General features: G+C 34.2%; 1 protein-coding gene across 2 annotated transcripts in view; it reads right to left on the bottom strand.

Annotated features, from left to right (window-relative positions):
- LOC113518360 (zinc finger protein 423 homolog) overlaps positions 1–24121 on the bottom strand; it is a 63796-nt gene that overhangs the window by 1700 nt on the left and 37975 nt on the right. For both annotated transcript variants that reach the window (XM_052903101.1, XM_026903245.3), the window contains 6 exons: positions 17733–17959; positions 5138–5280; positions 2931–3138; positions 1770–2411; positions 1145–1411; positions 142–462 (listed from right to left, as the gene is read on the bottom strand). In XM_052903101.1, the coding sequence (XP_052759061.1) occupies positions 142–462; positions 1145–1411; positions 1770–2411; positions 2931–3138; positions 5138–5280; positions 17733–17959 (1808 nt within the window). The remainder of the gene's footprint in view (positions 1–141; positions 463–1144; positions 1412–1769; positions 2412–2930; positions 3139–5137; positions 5281–17732; positions 17960–24121) is intronic.

Raw genomic sequence — 24121 nt, 5'->3', positions numbered from 1 at the left:
TAATGTCAATTCTCGAGTATAATCTACAAAAAGTAATTCAATGTGATAAAAGTCGTTTGAATGTTCATTTATTGGTTCTACGACATTACATAGTTTGAATATAGTCTACATATTCCATGCCCACCGTAGATAATAACTTACCTTGCAATGTGTAAGTTTATGTTCTGCTAACACTCCAGCAGAGGGTAACACTTCATCACAAATTAGACATTTGTGTCTCGCAGTTGCGGCGCCGGAGTGTGCACGCGTGTGCGCCTCCAATTCAGCTCGGCTGCGCGTGCGCTCGCCGCAATACGCACATTGTAGCGCCACTGCACCATTCTTACGTCGTCGCTCCTCAGTACCCACACTTGTGCCGTTTCCATCTGGCACCGTAGTACACGGCGAGCATTCTCCGTCAATGCCTTCATTAGCGTTGTTGTTTTCTACTCGTTTCACCCGAGCAACATCTCCATTTAAAACCTATAAATATATGATTACATATTTACCTTCAAAGGTATTTTTTACTGGAAATACTATCCCATCAAAAACATAATTTTATTAGATTATTCTTTTATAATTATGGTGATGTGCAATTTCCAAATCATTATAATTATTATATTTAATAATGTTGAAAGGTAATTGTTTAGATAACAATTTATAACAAGTTTGTTGAATAGGTGCTTCCATGAACACTGACTTGGTTTTAGATCATCAGATCTCAGAAGTTTTTGTAGTGGAAAAATTTCGTTGCGGGATTAATATTTTATTTTTTGTTTTTGACGAAATCTTATTTCTTTTTGTAAGTCATTCTCCTATTTTATTTTTCTCGGGAAATATATCTTGCCCGTCAGCTACAAGTGCGATGCCTTGAATATATTATTATTCATTTATGAAAATATTTTAAGTAATATAAACGAAAAATATTTACATACTAATTTACAGTTGATTCACTATCAGTTGGATGCTACGGTATCTTTTTATATATTTAGATATTTTCATCTTACAGATATGATCTCGAATAAATAGCTTGATTACCATTTCATGTTTCATAAAGAATACAAAATTATCATGGACTTAAAATATTTAGAAGAAATTTAGTTTGCACAACGTGATAGTTCTATCTTGTCATGATCTATAGTAGAGGAGCATGGAGCCTGCTTACTTGTGGTGGCGCGTGGTGTGTCTGCACATGCCTCTCCAACAAATACTGGACCGCGAATGTGTCGGTGCAAGCAGGCATTGGACAGCGGTAGGGCCGGTGCGCAGCCGCGGGTGCTCGCACGGCGCCACAGCTGCAGCGCGGAGGCGCGTGACGTGCACGCACGTGGGCCGTAGCCGCCGCTTCAGAACGCATTGCGCCCGCGCCACCCCCACATGATCGACACACCCATACTTTGCTCTCACCGCTATGTGCCACTGCAAAATGTACCTGAAATACAAATACACACACATATTATTTTCATGCCTTTCTAAATTATTTATAAAGCACGGATTACATTCAAATAATCCAGACTAATACTGTGATCATCTTGATAGCATATCTTGTCCATTTAGCTGCAAATCTATTAAATTATACAAAAGTTTATCAAAAAAATTGATAATTTTGTTTTGTTATTAATCGATGCTTAAAAATAAAAAACACTAGGTTCTTTCTGCCTCCGCTGTAAAATATATTGTCAATATTGAATATTCTTTTTTATTTATATTTTATAATACATTTTATTAATATTTAATATCTTTAATTGAAAATGATTAAACATTATTGAATAATAATTTAACGAACTCACCTGAATTGCTGCTTTCGAATCGAAAATCTCTTTGCACAAGGCACACCGATATAAATTTTGTGAATGCATATCAAGAAGATGTTTCTGTAAATCATCTGGCGCTGAAAAACTGCGAGCACAGCTGTGGCATGTATATTCGCAGGAGATGGCGAGATAGTAGGAGGCCAAGTGACGTTCCGAGGCCGCCGCATCAGCAAATGTCGCTCCACAGTGCAGACACGGTGCGGGGCTGGATCGTCCCAGTTCTCCGCCTTCCTCTAGATGGCCTTTCAAATGCGCGCGAAAAGCCTCAAAATCTGGCAATGCAGCACCACACTGATTACACAACAAGGTGTTTGGCGACAACGCAGTTTGTGGCGTGCCGGAACCGGAACGTGGTCTTTTGACGGGTGGAATTCCTTCCTCCGGTGCCCGTCGACTAAGATCAGTGGGCGCTGGTTGATCAACTGTTGACAATGGCGTCTCGCCGTTCAATAATGCAGAGTGAGCAGCGCGAACATGTAATTGCAGCTGCTCCATGCTTGTGAAGGTGTCGCGAGTGCAGTATATACACGCTAAAAGTGTGGGCGGTGGTTGAGATGCTACTCGACGCGGAGGAGTCATAGCTGCAGTTTCGACGCCGTGTACATTTGCCATATGAGCCTGAATATAAAAAATAAATAAAGTAGGAATAAGAGAAATATAACAGCGTGTATATTATGAGCCAGTACAGTTTATTTTTATGTTCATAACAATATTTCTCTTATTATATGATTTATTTCTTTTTCTTCACAAAAGGCAATCATTTTAAAATATACATAGGTACATGGTTAAAATAAATTGAAATAAAGACATCAAAGTAATCACCATCAAACTGGATTAACATCTACGTAGAAATTAAATTACTTAGTAGCAGTCTCAAAACGCTGTCTAATTAGTAGATAAATGAAACTTAGAAGATATAATACAATATTCTAATTTCAAGTATAATATTACTGTAATAATTATCAAATGATACAAAAACTTTATAAAATTAGTGCTCGTAATATTTTCAATGACATAACATGTAGGTAAGTAGTTAAACTACTAAAATTACTAATAATCAGTAATTTACTTGCAAAACATAACAAACAGAATAATTTCGACATTTAAATGATAATAGTTAGGATGTTATTTATGTACCTGGAGTAGATCTGGCCGTCGGAAAGCGTCTCCACAGCGCAAACAACGCAATACGCGACGACGTTCTGGTTCGCGACCCTCGCGATCTCGTTTATGGCCCTGCATGTGCGATGTCAACGCTGCAGCTGTATTGTAACCACGGTTGCATACCGTACATTGAAACGGTTTCTGATTGTCGTGGGTCTTCATATGGATCTTTAAATGATCACTGAAACAATTATAATTATTATTAGATTTATTAGCTTCTCTATTAGAAATCAAATACAAAAATATTCATCATACGATGTCTTCATTATACTTCACAAAAAAAACTTAATAGCGTACAAAGTTTACGCTCATAAAATGCGCCTTGAAAACATCAGAGAATTTAAAATTAAATGAGATAAATCGTCTTTGTGTGACCAGAGACGGCGATTTGTCATATGAGACATAAGTACCCACATAAAGCACACGGACTAAACAGAACTAACAAAGAGGCTTTTCACGCAAACTACAGAATAGAGGCGTTCGCCCAAACATCTCCGCTAATGGCCACGCTCGCCGTGCCGGTTTAGGTATGGGCCATTATTTCATTTTTGTGAGACCCTCGACGCCATTTGTCAGCACATCATGTCTTTTCACTCGTCGGCGGTTCGTTGGGCCGACAAATTGCGTAGAATTAGTCACGTGACCGCGGCGAGGTGACGAAAAAGGTGACGTGTCGCCTCATAGCGATGAGCGAGCTTTGTGCCGGGACTCACGGTGATCAATCTTTCTGTACGGCTATTGTACGCGCACCTCTCCAGCATCCTCTCGAGTAGACGTTAGCTAACATAGCCTTCGACGGCTACGGATTAGAGGCATTAGTATTCTTCTTATACACACACTTAAATGGTTATAAGTAATTCACATTTCTCAATTTGGTAGTCTAATGGGTAAGAAATGGGTCGTATGGAACAATAAGATTCCTTTTTTAATTTTTATTCTTTGTAAGTATTTACACTTTAAATAAATCCTTTAAAATGTCTCCTTTCGCCCTTATTTTTTTTTTTTGTATTTTATTACAAATATATTTCATAAAAACAATAGTTTACTGCATTTGTTTCAGTTCCATATTCTATAACATCTTTTTTTTACCACTGAGGTGGCAAACAAGCATACGGAGTTACCTGATGATAAGTGGTTACTGAAGCCTATGAACACTTGCAAATGCTGAGGTATTACGCGCGCGTTGCCGACCCTGAAGAAACTTCTTTACCCCCCTTTTGAAGAACCCCATGCTGTAGTCTCTTAAGAAAACCTCGGCAGGGAGCTCATTCCATAACCTGAGTATTCGTGGGAGGAAACAACTCTGAAACCGCGCTGTACGCAACCATTTGGGCTGTAGGACATGAGAATGTCTCCGTCCCTGTCGATGGCGAGCCATACGATGGTAGAAAGTGGCCGTGGGCATTATTTTGAACAATTCCTCTAAGCACAATCTGTTGTACAAGCGGTAGAACACGCAGAGTGAAGCAAAATCTGTTTTAAGACTTAAGGGTTTGATACCATTTGTAAGCCTGGGGTCACCGACAATTCTCATAGCTCGTCGTTGCAACGAGTTAAAGGGTTCAAGCTGGTATTTAGGCGCTCCCGCCCATATGTGACAGCAATACTACATGTGCGGCCGGATTTGCGATTTGTAAAGCATTAAACGCTGATCTGGCCTACTTAAATTACATAAAATATAAATGTAAACAAAAGAATCTAGATAATTTTATACCCTATAATACTCGATAAATAGGTCGTAGATATATTTCAATAGAACTTAATAAAAATGATAATTTCAACATAACCTGGTTACTTATATTTTGTTGAAATTGTCATACATAGTATAAAATCGAAACATTTAATCAACTTGTCAATATTTAATTTACATACCTACTACTTTGGACATTAGCAGACTTCTTGTAACCAGGTCAAAATAGTATATAATTCAATTAGTAGTCATTTATTTTCTACATTTCTATTATTTTTTTCATTTTTATTAACTACTTCTTTCTTGATACAGAATATACTGTGAATTCGTTTTGATACAATAAAAATCAAAGTTATAGTTGCATCATTTTAAATACCACTAATATATACAAATACAGTAATAAATGTAAACAGATAGTGTTCTCTTATTACTATACGTCTTAGGACACTGCTTAATTACATATTGTAAACCATATAATATGATTTCTCACCTCCTGGAGAAGGCGGCAGGGCAATGTGCGCAGCGATACTTGCGGTCGCCAGTATGCAGTTTCACATGCCTGTCTCGGGAGCGCTTATGCTTGAACAGCCGCGTGCAGAACTCACACCGAAAAGGCAGTTGATCCGAATGTGTCTGTGGATAAACATAATAAAAATTGTATATAACATCATCAACATGTTTTAAATAAAGTATTAGTCACATTAAGTTTTAACCGTGACTTCGTCCGCATGACCAAGATATGTTGAATAACCAGGTTCGAGTAAAACTTGTCCTTCTTCGTCCTAACATTACGTGTACATCAAATTTCACGACAAATAGTACAGCTGTTAAATCGCTAAGAGGTAAATATACAAACTCACCTTCTTATTTACAATATTACGCGTAAGAAATTAAGGATGATTATTTTAGTTTACGAGTATATCTACCTATACTTCTAATAAAAAGTTCACATCCTCCATATTATCATGTCATCCAGTCGCGAAGTTAGTATGGGAGGATCAATTTTGAACCACTTTATTTTGGGAAAAGTATTCAGTTTCACTTTTAGAACATTACCTTAAAATATGATTTCGATTTCATTCTATAGAGTACAGGGTGTGACAGAGACTACTCGTATTTTAAAAATAATCAATCGTTATACTCAGGTACATTACTCAATAGAGCAGCTTAATTTATCTTTGATATGACTCGGTATGAGTAGCGATTAAAATGTGTAAGTCATACAACGATTGAAACGAAATAACTCCGGGTGCATTGATCAAAAAACCATCGTGAGAACGCTCGGCGGACAATGAGCTCCCAATAGTGGGACGCCCGCGGGCCCCGTACCTTGCCGGCCGCATGAACTGCGGCTAATAGACGATCGGCATTTATGTCAATAGTAAGCAAAAAAAACTCCGAGACGGTAGGTCGGTCGTGACATTCGAATAAGACATCAATAATGTCGAGAATCGCGCTATGACTTGACGATGGCTCGATCAGAATCGATAAGTTAATTGTTCACCTAACTATTTTTCACTTATTTCGATCCATAGATTATTATCACAAGCATTTAAAAATCGTACTAAACTATCAAATGAGATATGCGAGATTTTTATTATTGATTATCTTATATGAATTCTATAATGATTTATGATCCAAATGATTGATTACGAAGAAGATATATTATCTGTAATTGGGGTAACCATCATAAAAGTAGAGTCGAAATTACAAAAAAGTCATAAAACAGGTTACAAGAATTAGATAAACAAAACCTAGAATTACGAGTAGTATTTTCATATCTCCAAGGTCGTTAAATAAGGAAAAATAAAAACACGATATAAGGTATTTTAGAACTATGCACATGATTTTGCACGCACAATTACCCCATGAGGGTCAAAATCCACAGATTGTTTATACAAGGTGCAAGAAGTATTTAATTAGATTACGCATAGTAAGAGATGTGAACTAGCTAAAGCAATGGGTCTTAATTCACCTCATGATACTGCTATTATAAGAAGTGTTACGACGTATTTGTTACTATTAAATACTGGGCTTATTGGATAATGGCTTCAAGTACCATTGGAATTAGGAATCAAGTAGCATTAATGTTGTAATTAATGTTCTAATTATAAATTTTAAAAATCAAAGATCTGATCTAAATGTTAAAACCACTAGATAGCAGTCAACCATTGTACCGACTGAGTTGTCATTACTTCATGTACATTTATTTAGATACAATAAATACATAATTATTTTCCTATATGTATTCTGTACGAGTGGATTCATACTACCAAAGTAAATATTTCACCTTATAACTTTGCTTTGAAAAATGATAGTTGACATAGTAAAATAGTAGATTGTTCATACGTCCATAGTGCATACGTAATTAGTATGCTAATGCAGCGTATATGAATTGTCGCTGGCACCGAAATAATGGACACCGTCGGCCTTCGCATCACCATGAACTGGTGTGGAGTCTGGCTCAACAGCATAATAGGCTCCCAAACTGACAGGCAGTTCACGCTTTTACTAATTGGCCACCTGACTCGGTACTCATTCAGGATAATACTAAACACACGCTCCGTGTGGCTTGACTTCTGGTCAATTGTAGGCATTATGCTAAACATTTTTTTTACAAAAGCTGTATTAGTATAACAAACCGAAATGTTAATTTTGTATTTAGAGCGAATCGTCTATTTGTCTAAAGATGTACGTTTGAGGTTCACTTTTAGAATATAAACATTGCTGAAATAATTGTAGTTGTCGATAAATATAGAAACACAAATTTATTGCAGTATTTAAATTGAAACTGAATATGATTTATTTTTTTATTTAGAATTGATACTAGCTCGAAACATTTCAGAAACTGAACCGTCCTTAATATTTTTAAATTGTTTGAAGATTCCACTGCATTGGCTTTATTTTCCACTAACGATCCGGTTTGGCTTCGCAGGAGTAAGTAGAAATTTCGAAAGTAATATATAGCCTATATATAATAATGCTGATAATGTAGCTGAAAAATTTTTTAAAATCAGTTAAGTAATTTTTAAATTTTTCCTCTTTACAATAAATTTTATTTAGTGTACCTAGTCCAGCCATAAGATCTGTTACAAATAAAAATGCATTTTTTTATAAAAAAAAAATGCTTTTTTTATTAATATTACTAAAATTTATACCTACATATTTATTAAAGTCTCAGCAAAAAAATTAAAAATATTTTTTTCGAAATGGCTTGGTTTTTATACAGGCCTTTAATCTATCTGGCCACGAATCTATAGATTTACGTACTAATTGCAAAGGAAATTTCGCCACTGCTTGCTCTAAAGATTTTTTAAGAGACTCAATGTCGCTAGACTTGGATAGTTCGTGCTTTTGATCAGGTGCAGAGTCCTGCTGGAAAGTTCATGGTATATTTTTAAAACGTGTATTGCTGAGAGGTATCACAGCACAATCCAAGACTGTATCTTGATACCCTTTGGCTCTTTTTTCACAAAAATGTAATTTTGTGACTCCTTGATAAGACACGACCCACCAAACCATCACTGACGCAGGATGATGACCACATTGTACTTTTCCGACCACTTGAGCAGCTTCTTTAGAACTTTGAGCGTACATTTTATCAATTTACTTATTGTAATGTTATTCAATCGTGAAAATTTTTATCGGTAAAGAGGATGTACAAGAATAGAATAGAATAGAAAATCATTTATTCAAATAAACTTACATTGAAGCACTTTTGAATAGTCATTACATTTTTTTTAATCTACCGCTCGTTCGGAAAGCTGTCTCATCACAAGAAGAACGAGCAAGAAACTTGTGTGTTGCTCTTTTAAATAATTTTATTATTACTTTACATTTTTAAGTTTAAGTGTGTGAATACAAACCACCAATTAGCACTAATTCAATTAAATACTCAAAAAGAAAAAATATTGAATACATAACCAACTGGTTAACAATTAATAAGAGGAAATCAGTCATAGTGATTAGAGCAGACCAGTCCCTACAAGCAGCACCCGTTCACGAGTATGACGGATGAGCCAGCCGTCACTGCGCTCGACCATATTTTAGGGAGCCCAATGACCCGGCCCACCACGCCGCCACAAGTCTGGACATTTTAGTGAGCATGACTACTCAAAACACTAGACCACGTCAAAGCTACTCACAATTGCCATCTGATAGTTATAGTATTCACATTTTACATAAGAATGCATGCGGCAATTAATACAAAAACCGCTACGCTTTCATATTTCTAAAATCAATCAATTAAATCAAGAAAGCAGTGAGAAAATAAAATTATAACGTTGTATGCTAATAAACTAATTATTTACTTGATATGTTGTCATCTATGAATTCGTCTATCCTGTAATAGGCTTTCTTACATAAAAATTGTTTAATATAAGATTTGAATTGCCTCTCTGTCAGATTTAATGCAGATTCTGGCAGTTTATTATGAAATCTTATGCAATTACCATAGAATGAATTACTGATTTTGTGCAGACGGCATTAAGGTAAAATAAGCTTATTTATATTGCGTAAGTTTCTACTTGTACAGTCTTTGTGTTTTTTAAAACTCTCTAAGTTCCTTACCTAGTTCTCTAAGTACCTTTGATCCACTCTCTTTAAATGTCAAGATTGATTTAGGGAATGTCCTGTACATCGATAATAAGCACCGAACTTCAGGTATTGTTTTATAATACGCGAAAGAGTCCTAGCAGGAATCTTTTTTTTTTTTATACAACTTAGAATGGCAAACAAGCTGACGGCCCACCTGATGGAAAGTGGTAACCGTCGCCTATAGACATGAGCAGTACCATGGACATAACAGAGTATACTGTTTCGCCAATGATACCCCCCATGCGTTGCCATTCCTGAGGACTCAGGTGTTATTCCTCTGTACCCAGTAAATTCACGCCATATCCCACCCTTCAAACCGAAACACAGCCATGCAAACACAACTGCTTCACGGTTGAAACACGAGTGGGACAGAGGTACCCAAGCAATCGACTTTTTTCGCGATATGATTCTTTGCTTCCTAATGGGGTTTCAACGAATTTTAGCTTTAATAGCATTAACAGTCTTTGTAGTTCTAACAGCACGCGGCTGCCCCGATCTTTTCTGGTCTTCAACAAAGGAAGTGTTGCTGTATCTTTGCTTAGTACGATATACGAACATACGGCTGATACAAAGATTTTGAAGTGTCTGGAATATGACCGACGGCTCTATATCCACTTTGTGCAAGGCGTATTGTAATTTGATAATGAACACGAAAAAATATGTGAAATGGCACGAAATCGAAAGAAGTTTTTAAAATAATAAACGCTTTCCAAATTCAAAATAATTAAAAAGTTGAAAAAAGAAGTTTTTATGTATCAATATTTATGGCCAGACTAGTTAGAAGTGTAGGTCAATGATTAGAATTTATCACGGCAGAATGTAAAAAAGTACTATCATCATTAAATTTTAAGTACTATCTATCAGCATCCGCTATAATATTTGCCGTCATACGATACAAAAGTAATGGAATTCTGCTAAAGATATGAAGTCAGTCTTGCATAAAATTTTTAACACTATATGACGTGAATGTTATTCGAGGTCAAAATAAGAAATGTACAAATATTGTAAATAATAAAACCAACAAAAATATATATACTAAAAAACATTAATCTATATTATAAGCAGAGTATAATTTAATAAACCATGTCATCTTGCCAAGTTACATTATTTTACGTGCAAGTTAGGTAATAAGTTTTAGTAATCTTTTCCTGCGGAATCACAGAACCCGTACAAATGTGAAAATGGCTATTACACATAGACATATACATCATACAAGATGTTAAACAGCAGTGTTGTTAGTTTAGTGAGGGTTTGCGGTCTCGTGCGCCCCCAATTACCATGGGAAGCCGTCTGCCGACGCCATTAGCAGCGCATCTCAATTTGTTAGCGCCAATGTGCCACGCCAGCGAGCCTTCCGTCACCTACCGAGCCCATTTCAATGATTACTATTATTATACCTTGTTATAACGATAAGAAACGAAATTAACTAGTATATTACTATAAGTTAATATTAGTAATTTGCTGGAAGTGATATCTTTTTGTAGGAACTTCCAATCTAACATACTAATAGGTTTTTTAATGGGTGAAAATGGCATGGTAACCCCGCCGTATACACTGACGGAGCAACAATGAGAGGTGATAGATGAGGATCCAAAGGCAGGTCAGTTAGCCCATCATAACGAATTCAACGATAAATTAGTCATGATAGTTTCCAGGAGGAGCCGCGTGAGGTCGACCTGATAGGGTATATTGATAGCAATGAGGACTAACCTCTCCATTAATAACAATCCCTTCTCCCCAAACTAATAGGTTACCTCACCTTAAACAATATACATACCTACATATGCAACTATCTGTTTTAAGTGTAATATCATCTACAAAATTCTTCACCAGCTTAATTTCGGGGCTTTGGTTTTTTAATTTTATTCACTATTGCACTTATACATACTTCCTGTATTTTATATATTAATCTAGGATGGGTTTTGTCAATGGCACATTTTTTTCAAATCAATTCAGCCATTTAAACGAGAGTTCTGTCGAGTGGCGATTGAGTCTACATCCGATATATTAACAAAATTTCGTATATTATTAATATACTAAAGCATATAAATACCTCAGTTTGCAGTATAAATAGGTCCATATTTGAGCTAATATGACGTACGAAACATTGCAATGAAAATTTTATTGTCATGAATTCGAGCAGACAATGGACTGACGTGGTGATGCGCTCATTGTATGACATTAACAGATGTACCTGTAGAATAACTAGATTTTTATTATTTAAATTAAATATATTTTGTAAATAAGCGCCTACTGCAAAATTTTCTATAATAGTCTATCGGTAGAGGTCTACTAAACTACATATTAATAAAACAATAGGTCAGATGGTCTTTAAAATTATAATCTATTTCGATCGACATTAAAAAGTAAATAACAAAACAAGCTTTTTTTGCAAATAATCAACTGTAGATAAAAGAATTTTTAAAATTTCGTAAGTGAAAGGTATGTCAGAATCCAAACTGTATCTCTAAAAGATATAGCAAGATTCCTGCTTATTGCTTATATTTCATTATTATTATTTTTAATTTATATAGAATCAGTAGATATACAATATTTTTTATATGCAATATTTCAGCGTATCTGTCATCTCTCTGTTTTCATTTAAGAGCTTCCTCTTGTCGGTGCAACTAGTTCTCGTAACTGTTATATTAAAAATTTAATTGTAACCACAATATCTTTAAAATACTTGATGTGCGAAGCTGAAATTTGACAAATAAGTTTCAAGTGACATGTAGAGACCACAAACATTTTCAATGAAAATTTCTGAGAAATAAAAGAAAAGGAATTCGTACTAACAAGACTGTAGACTGCTAATATATTTTATTGTCTATATTATGGTACGATACAATATGATATTCCCTATCTATTTGTATACATAATTAACATAGTTTTTAATTAAAGCCTTTAAATAAGTTTCATTCGCAATTCAGTTTCTTTAGATATTAAACATTAATCAACCGACCTCAAAAAGAACGAAGTTCCCAATTCGTTTTTTTTATATTTGTTACTTCATACCCTCGCCAGTTATACACCGATTTGAAAAATTCTTTTTATCTGAAATAATACTCTTACAGATTAATTCCATAGAAATTTTGTTAAAATCAGTTTAGTAGTTTAAGATTTGAAAACGAAATAATTAGTTTTACCACAGCTGAAGTCTTTTTTTTTTAAACACGCTCTTAAATCATTAAATTACATTTTGATGTAAATAATATCTGTATCGTTTATCAGTGAATTTATTCTATTTTATTTAGTTTATCAGTGAATCTACTCTTAATTTAATGGTGCTGATTCACGGTTCTTTTGCTATCATTCGGTACTGTAGTCATTTTTCTACAGTAATGATGCTCATTTATTTTAATTATGGTTTCTATAACCACCATGCTGGGTTTTTATACGTAATCGTCATTAGGTATCCTAAAGATTAAAATTAGTCTTTTCCTGTTTAGTTATTTAATTTCTTCTCACATTACCTTGTTGTTGTCATAAAAAAAAAAAACACTGTCTCGGTGATAATCGGTACCAGCCAGATGGTCAACGCAAATCCCGTCCCATCTTTGGGAAAGGTAATCAACTCCCAGCCCATACTTATGAATTCTTCATTTGAATTATTAGAAATATTTGTTGCTGACTGAATTTTATGCTTCGAATGACATGTAAACTCGTCATTCGGTAAGATACGTTTCAACCCTCCGGTGTCCTCTAGTTTTCGACAATATAGAAAACTACCTTTTTGAAGATATTACCGTCTTTATTTATTTTCACAAAATTAAGTAAATTTTGTTGTAGATAGCGTTAACAAAAAATCAAATCTCGGTTTATTTTCAATCAAACATGCAACTGAAGATGTTGAAGTTTGATTAAGAAAGCAATTGCTCAATCGTGTCAAATTGGTGTGAAGTCTTTCTTTACTTGCAAACAATTTTGAATATCGTTCTCACATTGTTTTCTAGTGTATCCCTATCTTATTACCTACTATTACTAATTATAATAAGTACAGCCCTTGTAAAATACATACGAAATCTTATCTAATTAGACGTCTACTATTGAATCTTCATCAATGTCTATCAGCAACATCTATGCAGCAGCTACAGATAATAAACATCTTGGTGCTTGTCGCAAGTGATATCTAAATCGTTTGTTGTGATTAGCGTTGAGTGACGCACGAGTGTTACTGCGAAGCGCTCGGGCGGCTGCGGCCGGCGCACGTCCAGTAACGCATAAACTTAGCAGCGGCTTGTTTACGCCGCTCGCTTAATTGGAGCAATCGGCCCCCGACAGAATTAATAAATCCGATCGTCAGCATGCGATAAATCGTGGCGTCGTCCAGCCAACGCAGCGCCCTGCCCACGCGGCGCTTTTACCGTAAAAATCATCTAGATACTTACGCAATTACGTATAGCTAATAAAATTAAATCAAATTTTAATTTACTTAACTGCGAAATAAAATATAAAATAATATATAAGAGCCATATCTAAAATAGTAATTTTACCTATAGAATAATTATGGAATGGTTTATTGGGTTCCCATTTTTTTTACTATCTGCTGCAGGCAACATGTTAACACATATAAACTTTTTAAATAAAAAGTAAAAATATTTTTTTTCTAGCTGTCAATATGTCTTTTATTTATTAAATTCAAAATATTTAAATTAAAGCAAAATACAACTAGAAACACTAAAATTTTTAGTCCTTAATTAAAATATATCTATTAAATAATAATATCAAATAATAATTTTTAATTACGATTTTAAAACTTCACCGTATCTTATTAGTTTAGCTGATCTTTCTGTCCATCGCATTCAATTTCCAATGTGAAAAATTAAACTATTTTCATGAAAATAAATAAGTTAATTTTTTTTTAACATTTCTATAAAAAATTACACTCACTTAAACCGTGTTAGGTTTAGTCTTAGTCAAATATACAAGCATATTTTTAGAAAAATGATTCACAAGCAATTACTTTTTGTAATATATATTTCTAAATCATATTTGGTACGTGTCTGCATACGCGTCTACACAATACTGTATATGTAAATGATAGCATTGTTTTGAATTACCTTTTGTATTTATTTATTAAAAGTGAAACATATTTATTATGTTTAAAGCAGAACAAAATATTGAAATGTTATCACCATTCTTCGTGCGAGTATTCAATTTATGCTATAGTCGCCGCGGGAGCCGGTCTCCTGGGTGCAGAGCAGAGACTTGCCTACTGCTGCTCACACCACGTCACCGCACTGTGCTTATGGTGAAATGGCACGCGAATAATATCGCGGAATATTATTCAGATACAAAGAATACCGTGAGAGCGTCCGACATTATAATAAACGCGACGTTGGTATGCCTTCCGCGTAAAGCTCACCAAAACACATTCCAAACTAGTTTGAGGTAAACGTGATAGCCAATAAAAGCTCGAAAATGGGCAACGGGCGGCTACTGAGTGTCTTTCCCAGGTGCAATAACAGCCTGACATCGTTGGTTCACACAGCCAGGTGCCGGCGAGGGCCTGAGGTCAACTGCGACCGCCACGGGCGCCCGTACACCGTTTTTGTGCGAATAGGCAGTTAGTTAGTTAGCACTTGAGTATTTTATTGTAACACTTCACAGCGTGTAGGTAGATCAATTTGAAATTATTGTTACTACAAATTAAATGTTAAAATTTTAATTTTCCATTAGCACAACTTTATTGAAATTATTTCTATATTGGGAACTATCACACTGCGTGATATCCTATTGTTTTTATTGATTATTACAATTATATTTTAATAACTCTAAAGACCAAAGTGAAATTAATCTAAATTATCTGCTATAAAAGTTCTCAAAATTTAATTTGTTATTAGTCTGGTTCAATTTTTAAAAGCCTTTAAAAATCTTATATTAAATAGTAATGGCGCTATTTTAATAATTTCTCTGATACACTCATTCTTAATGACCTACATTACTTAATGGTTTTTATATTTATAATATATAATAACGAAATAAAGAACATCTCCTGCTATCGTGTAAATATACCAAATATTTGGTTAATTTATAAGATAAAAAAAAATTATATTAGTGAGAGTATAGACTTTTAGATACATACTGTATCAAGTTGTTGCAAAATATTATAAGAGATCGAAAGATGTGATGTTCCCATGAGCGGACAGTTCTCTGAAATATCCACCAAAGTGACGTTAGTTGTGTCTTATCTTACTGGTAGTTTACCAGCAGTATTATTATTAGGTACTTGGCTCACAATAAAGATGTTCATCTTTAAGAAGAAAAAATAAAAAATAAATGTTTCGTAACATGCCGACGTCTCCTCCAAATTTAATTGATATTACATTTAACTACCTATAAAGTATAAAATTAGTCATATGTGGATAGTAAATCAATACTATTACTTTCTTATTTAATTTTGTATTTAATATGAATCAATAATATTTCTTATTTAATAGTTAGTTTACTATTTAGTTCATATTTTATAAGTTTCGAACTTAATCACGCTTAAACGATTGAATAGATTTGAATTACGTAAATTTGACACCTGCATAATAATTTATCTAGATATAAAATTTAATTATTACCTGAGGTAGACCCAGGATAACAGATAGTTATTTATTTATCTGTATTCACATAAGTTAATACTATAGAACAAAAACACTCCGCGGCTGGTTATTTCTTACCTTACTTTTTCTAAACAATACTACAGATTTTAATACTGATTTAAATGCCATTTTAATATTTTTACAGCAGATTTATATTTATTTACAATACATCCAAATTTGCACTCATATTATCCAAACTGGGACCACTCAATAAATAATGAGTAAAATTATAACGTCGCCATTTTATACAGAATATTTTTTGTAAAGTTTGACATTAGTATACTCAGTGGAAACAAAATTATAAGATACATACTCTATTAGAAAGGGAGATTAAAATTTTATAACGGCTTTCATCGAAGTGTCTTTAGAAAAAGTGTTATGACGCACAGAATATCCCTTCATTAGAATTTCTATGATGTTAATTTTACCCAATAGATCACTATCATCTTAGATATCCAAACATCTTTAATTGAAATAATAAGACAAAGTTAACGAAATTAAGCAGGCAGGACACAAAATTAATTGGATAGACTTTTATAAATGTATTAGTTTGAGTGGTTTATTTTTAATCTGTTAACTGCTTTGTATAAAACAATAACTAACTCTATACATAAAAGAATCCCTAACTCTATAATCGCATGTGTATATACGTATGAGTATATTGCAATGCTTGAACTCAGTAATTGATTTATTCGTATAATGATCGCCTTTCCCAAGCGCGGTGCGATGATAAAGGTGTGGCTCGCCAGACTAGGGAGTTGTTATCGCGAGCCTATTTCCGGCCGTCACTGGTCTGTCGCGCGAGCAGTACGCGATCATCGCCCGATACATTTGTCGGCAAACACCATCACACCGCAACAGCCTGCATTTGCGCATACATCGATCGATATCTCCAGAGCCACAACGGTCGCTGCAATTGCGTACCGATAATCTAATGAACTCTATACCGCCACGTTTTCTGATTTCACAATTAGCTGAAGGAGATCCCAAAATTCAGGGTGGTGTTTTTGTCACATTTCGTGAACGTGTAGATTCGTATCCTCGTGTAGATAAGGAGATTTTAGTTTGAACGCGGCGTTATGCAAAGTAACGTTTCTATTTATCCTATCTGAGCTAGATCTATCTCGGCGTGTCGCAATCGTAACACGGCAAGATCGGCGAAGCACAAAGGAACCGAGAGATGTACGGTCAGCGTAATGGCCGCCACGTCACACAGCCCTATGAGCCAGTGCGGTGCAGCCACGGCCGCGATGCATATCTACGTACTGACTCTGTAAATGGGCCGTTTTGGGTATCTAGTTGCTAATGAAGGCCGAGACTACACGGCAAAACTGGATTGTGAATTCATAGATATATGACAACCGTAATAGTCGTTGTGACTATGCTGTTAGCCAAGTTGCTTTATGGCAGTAAACGAATAAACGTAACCCTATTATCTTGTAGTGTTATGTGACAACTCAAAAGATTTGATGAAGCCACACTACAACCATATCTACTGGTCTTGTACACTCTATTGTTGTTAGCACACCAGTTTGGGTCATATGATTATGCAATAATTTTGTACATTTAGGTGGGTACATTATATACCGCACATATTTTCTTTTTCGAATTTCCAAGAAAATTTTATAATACTCTTAGATTATATAGATGGAGTGTCTACAATTGCTTCACCAAAAACAAGTCAATTTTTTTTATCTATGTATCCGTAAATCGAGATACCAAAATTTTTTTATCAAATTACTTGTAAGACTGAAAAATTATTATTTATAAGACAAAGTTATATTTAGCTAACAAAATTTTAACCTGTTTTTAAAATTTGATGCTCTGTCTATATAATACTAGGACAACATAGTTTGCAAGTATAATATAGCTAATAGATGCGCATAGTTTGTGACTTACCTGTTCATGTTTTTTGAGATATGAAGATCTAGGAAAAGCTTTTTCACAGAACTGGCACTGATAGGGTGTGTGCTCTGTGACGCCAAGGGTGAAGGGCGGCTCCACGTCGGCGTCGACGCCATCAGCAGCGTCGGCCGAGGTAGGCGTCGAGACGGGCGACGGTGACGGCTCCGGCGTCGACGACGGCCACGAGCTGCCCGCCGTACTGCCCACACTACCCAGCGCCTCTAAAGGAAACAAATAAGAATAAATGATATTCTTTGTGTTATCGAACACAGTGTACTTACAAGGTAAAAATGGAATTATTAGCAATATTTTAAAAGAATGTCTTAAATAGGAACGGTATAGAGACACTCACTCGCGAATCAGAAAACAAGAGAAAAAAATTAGAGCATTCTTTACTGCATGCATTTTTTTGACGTTACATTTTTTTTTTGGTTTAAGAAAAGTAAGAAATCCGTCCTATTATCGGGATACAAAACACAAAGACTTGATTGCTGGCCGCGCTATGTTACGGGTAGTATAGAAGACTTGTCTAATTAATTTTCTTTTATCTAAATCACGATTTTTTTGGAAAAAATAATTAGTTTCACTATTAGAACGCTTAAATGGGAAGTCCAACACGTTATACGTTAAATGCAGTCGTACACTAATAGAGTTTTTACGCTAATAAGAAAACCACTTATAAAACTAGATATTAATAAGGTAAGATACCTCGCGCAGAGCGATTTTATTATAACCTTTATAGAAATAACCAGTAAACCGAATTTACTATGTGTAATGTGCATGTACAGTACAGTATGTTTGCAATTTTGAATTAAATCGAAACCTATCTACTTATATTATAAATGGATATTATTACACTCATTTTGTGTATATAAAATACAAATTCAACAATATATAGTAGCAATATCCTGGCAGTAGAGTAGACCTACGATGTAGTATTATTGGTGTTCAAATAATAAAGAGCTACGATAGGGCTTTACAATGAGTGTAAAATACATTATAGTAGGCGCACAGACTCGCTGCTGAGATACAACCATAATAAATATCGGTAAAGCTCCATATTTCGGTGTTAGGGGCGGTATATCAGCGAGAGCACCTCGGAGTGGCGTGAAATATAAACAAATTGAATGGGCCGCGATGACGAGCGTCAGTGCAAATGATGAGTAATGTAGGAGCGCGGGAGAACCGCCAACCATCTTCTGTGCTCGGTGAGATGGACTTTCCGCGGTGGATTTAATATATTACCCGCCGTAAGTATTATCGCACTTCGTAAATTCTAATCAGAATTTCATTGAATGCTCATCGTTTCAAACGTGGATATTAAAATGTTTAATTCATGGGAATTAAAAATATAATAAAAGTCAATATTTTTTACAGAAATAAGTATTAAGTGTTATTGAAATTTTATTAATATAGTTTTATAATAAAGCACGGACTGTACACGTAATGCAACATTATCCTCGGATCGCAATGGCACCGATCGACAGTAATATAAAATAAGTATCTACGAAATAGGATACATATTATAAGGTTCAGTAGGTATATTTAATTATACAGAAAACTTTTTTTTATACAACTTAGAATGGCAAACAAGCTGTCGGCCCACCTGATGAAAAGTGGTAACCGTCGCCTATATAGGTACATGAGCAGTACCATGGACATAACAGAGAAATAACTGTTTCACTCATGATACTCTCCATGCGTTGCCATTCCTGAGAACTTCCTCAGGTGTTATTCCTCTGTACTCTGTAAATTCACGCCATATCCCACCCTTCAAGCCGAAACACAGCCATGCAAACACAACTGCTTTACAGTTGAAACACGAATGGAACCGAGGTCCCCAAACAAACGATTTGTACAAAGTCTCCCTTAATATAGTAATACTAATTAATAGTATTTTCCTGTGCTGTAATTGTTTTCCTTTTAGCTACTTTCTTTATGTTGTATGTAAAATGTTCTACCCTTACAGCTAAAGTTCTATTTATCCATATCTAACTAGGACAGGGAGAAGCTAAGAGATTGTTAGTGACAAGCTTATTATTACTAACAATATACCCTATCAGGTCGACGCCCACTCGATCCTCCCTGGAAATCATTATAGTAAATTTCTGATGAATTCGTCATAAGCGAACTGGCCTTTTTTCATCTTCACCTATCATCACTCACTGGTACCCTACCCCTTCAGTGTGTAGATAGCGTTAAAACCTAGGTTACGCTATCAGTACACGCTCAAGGGGACCATAACTATGGCCCAGATGCAGACTCGTGATGTCTGCATCTTAACGAATGTTTTTTTCTTGAATAGCTAGTGGATTGAAAAATGTAAAAAAGATATTTAGAAGAGTAAATATATGTAAGTATTTAATGAATTAATATCTATATGCTAAAAGCAAGATCTTAGAATAGCAAGCCTTTAATCAATTTTATTCATTTTAAAGTAAAAATAGTAAGATTACAAGTTAATATTCATTTTGTTGGTATTTTTTACGGAGCAAAATCTATTTTGTTTAAGAGGAACTATTTATTTCAATCTGACTCCCTGCTCGCCCGGACGCATGTAACGACTTCACGCTAATGGCTAAAATAATGACAAGTCAATTTAGTTAACTTAAGATTTTTTATGTAGGATACTGTACGTATGTGGGAAATTTATTCTGTAGATTTACAAAAACTTTATTTTAAAGTTAAATTACTATGAATGCCGCTACACTAATAAAAATATTGAAAACAAAAATATTTTTTAAATATATAAATTATATTGTGCTAATTACGTATAACAAGAAAAGATCTTGTCTTAAAAAGATTACTTTCAGCAATAAGACCGCCTTACTGTACTTATATAAGTGTATCGTTACATTTATTAATTGTCTTGCTTATCTCCTATATTGTATAATACATTTGTATTAAAGGATTAATTTATTCATTATTTCATTTTTTATTTTATTTTATTATTTCGTTTATTCATTCAAGACTGAAAAATATTTCTTAAAATAATGAAAATAAATTTTAGAACTCTTTACAGTTTATCAGCGTAAATAGCGCCTTAAGTAAGTTGTTTTCAAATTTAAAGCCGTTATAAAATGCTAGTCAAAAAATACCTGAATTTTCAAGTACCTCTAGCTGATTTCAAAAAGTTGAATGCAGCATTGCTAATAAATAAATCAACAGATAAAGCAACATTTCTTGAACATTACAGTAATTCTCACAATTTGAGGTTAAATAAACGTAATTTTGTCGATTTAATGTGTGATTTTTGAGAAGTTAATCTTACCGCAAATCAAGTAAGAACACTTACCTACTTCTTATGTTTTCGCACTTTACAGTTAAATTAGAAATTTAAATTATCGCTAAAGTGTTATAAATTAAAACGTATACTTAAAATCATCTTCAGTATTCAAATGAAATTAACGCTAACGTTATAGAAGAGATTCTTTTTGCGTTAACAATCGTTTCAAATTCTTCTACGTCGACAGTTTCTAAAGTTCCTATTATCAGAATGCGATTTAAACTTAATGGAACAATATTTGTAACTTTTATTTCAATAATATTAGAAATTTTCTTTTTACTATCAGGAAATTCTATTAAAGTAATGGTTTCTCAATTAAAATGACAAGGTCTCTTATCTTCTTTTGCAAGTTCTATTTCTTTTAGAGATAGAATAGCGTCAGGGCAATTTTATATTTGTAAGGCTGCCACTCTATACAACCGTCGCTCAATTGTCCTGTAGCTATTGTAGGTTCTTCGGCCAAAAGTACTAACTCCTACGGACACTTCTTTTACCAATAATCTTGCTTTGAATGATCAATTGAGTATTTTGTACTTAAGTCTACGCTTTTTGCTCCTCGTGACGTGAACGAAGTGCGTCATTTTCCTATGCTTACTTTTGTTCATAATTTTTAATTTTTCACAATTTTTCTTCTTCTAGTGATTTCTATTTTTTTTTAATAATACTAATAATGATCCAATTAAAAATTAATATTATCTAATTTATATATTTATTTATTTACAATAAGTAGGCACTTTAGTGTTATTAATTCGGACATGACAGGAGACTTTTAAATAAGACAAATTGTTTACATCTCAAATCGTATGTTATATGAAAGTCCTGTCTGCTGCGTGTCTGCGTGCCTGCCTGTGCCTGTATGCTATATAGTAGCATAGATCAGACCTAGCAGCATAATATACAAAGTTTTAAAGTAAAACTTATATCGCTATTACACAGAACTTTACTCATTTTGAAGAAAGTTGAATGAGGCAGTCGAAGCGTTAATTGAAACAAGATTATAATTTTGTACTTGGTAGAAAGATTTTGTAAGTATTATACATCTGTAATACATAATTTTTCTGCTATATGAAAATAGAATTGAAACCCCGTCTAATCTATTTATTTACAGTAGCTGAGTATCAATGAAGGATGAAAACAAATCAATGGTGAACTGGTGACGAATTCATCAAAAATTAACCACTACACTTTGCGTAGAGATCGCCTGGCTTGCAATACTCATATACATATATATAGCAAGGAGCTAATAGTTCACATCATTCACCATAAAGTCTACCTAGCCATTTCAGTGAGACCGAGTATCAAACTAAATATCTACACTTTTTATACATACTACATATTAAACTTTGGAAATATTTATTACTTAATCTAGCTTAAACGACTACATTGATTTGAATTAAATTTAATGCAAAGATGCACTACAGTTTAGTTTATAAATAAATTAAAATGATGCAACTTTATAGGGACTTTTTTATATAAAATGAGTACTTTTTATAGTATCAAAGAGTTAGAACTCACATAGGCGAAGTCGCTAGATATAGCTAGTAAAATATTAAAGCGTCACGAGTATTCTTCTGCCCTTGAATAATAAGTGTCATATCAGTTGCAAGTGGTAGTTAGATGTGGCGGTGGTGGTCTGGTAGGATACGGTAATTATCAGCGATTGCAGGCAATTCCTCGGGTGATGGTGGCGCCGCCAGCCGGCGGTGGTGGGCGGCGGAAGCGCACTTCCTAATTGCGCCTGCGCTGTCTGGGACACCTCGACCGGCGCCTCGGCAATCAACACCAATCACTACTAGAAAACCGCCCATAGGTATAGCAACTATCGTAGACTGCATAGTGTAATTGGTTAATAATGTTATTTACATTATATATTATATTTATATTAAATTAACATAATACTATTCTAATGCTAAAAAATATCTAGGTCATCTTCATTATGAAAAGTTAATCTATACTTATAATAAATCTGTAGAGAGATCAATTCTGTACATGAAATATATTTCCAAAATAACTATCAGGGGGTGATTAGTGATCGATACTGATGCCAAAAATGCAATCAGTAAAATTTTTGTCTGTCTGTCTGTATGTTCGTTATAGAAACAAAAACTACTCGACGGATTTTAACGAAACTTGATACAATTATTCTTCATACTCCTAGGCAGGTTATTGTATACTTTTCATCACGCTACGATCAATAAGAGCAGAGCAGTGAAGGGAATTGTTGGGAAAATGGGAGAAGTTACTCCATTTTTAGGCTTCCGTCGCGTGTGCAGCCTTAATGGCCACTTTTTAAAATGTAAAAATGTCCACCCGTGCGAAGCCGGAACGGGCCGCTAGTATAGAATAAAAACCATTTTCGGTAGTTATTCATTTTAAATCCCTTCAAATCTAATCTACTAACTCAATAGCTGAATGCGCTATATTATACACAGAAGTCTTAAAAATTTTTGTCCTTTTTCAACCCATATGTTTTAGTAAAAATATTTAGTTTTATTGGTACAAAAACTCCCTTCAAAGAATGATAACCATTTCGATTTCATTAAAAAAAATAACCCGCTATAACTTGCACATATAGTAGGTAAGTAGTACTACAGTTCGTCTACAGGTAGACGAGTATGCACTATATCTATACTGTAACATGATGTCCGTTATATTTATAATGACAGTGCATTGACATTGACGTAGGTAAATCATAACAAGTTTTATTAAAACATAACTAGAATACAGTCAATTCTGTATACGAATCCTGCACCAAAAACAAATTTTAAGGCATGTTATTAAATTCAAACACACTGTACACAATCTTTACTTTACACTGTTTATTACATAGATTTCTAAAGATGTTTGAATATTTAGATGTGGAATATTTGTTATTAATTGATACTTTAATGACTGACTGGATTTTAATAAAAATTAGTGAATAAATAAAACGGAAATCTCAGAATAATAAACGTTACTTTTAATCTGAATCTAACTTCACTACAGTTAGTATTTTCGTAATGGTACAAAGTAAATACAATTTCTACAACTCAACACAGATATTTTTTATACAATTAATATATTTTCCACTATGACGATAATATTGCACAAATTCATA

Source organism: Galleria mellonella, unplaced genomic scaffold (genome assembly GCF_026898425.1).
Source record: "Galleria mellonella isolate WM207_F2 unplaced genomic scaffold, CSIRO_AGI_GalMel_v1 utg132, whole genome shotgun sequence".
NCBI lineage: Eukaryota > Metazoa > Arthropoda > Insecta > Lepidoptera > Pyralidae > Galleria > Galleria mellonella.
This window is presented reverse-complemented; position numbering and strand designations above follow the sequence as displayed.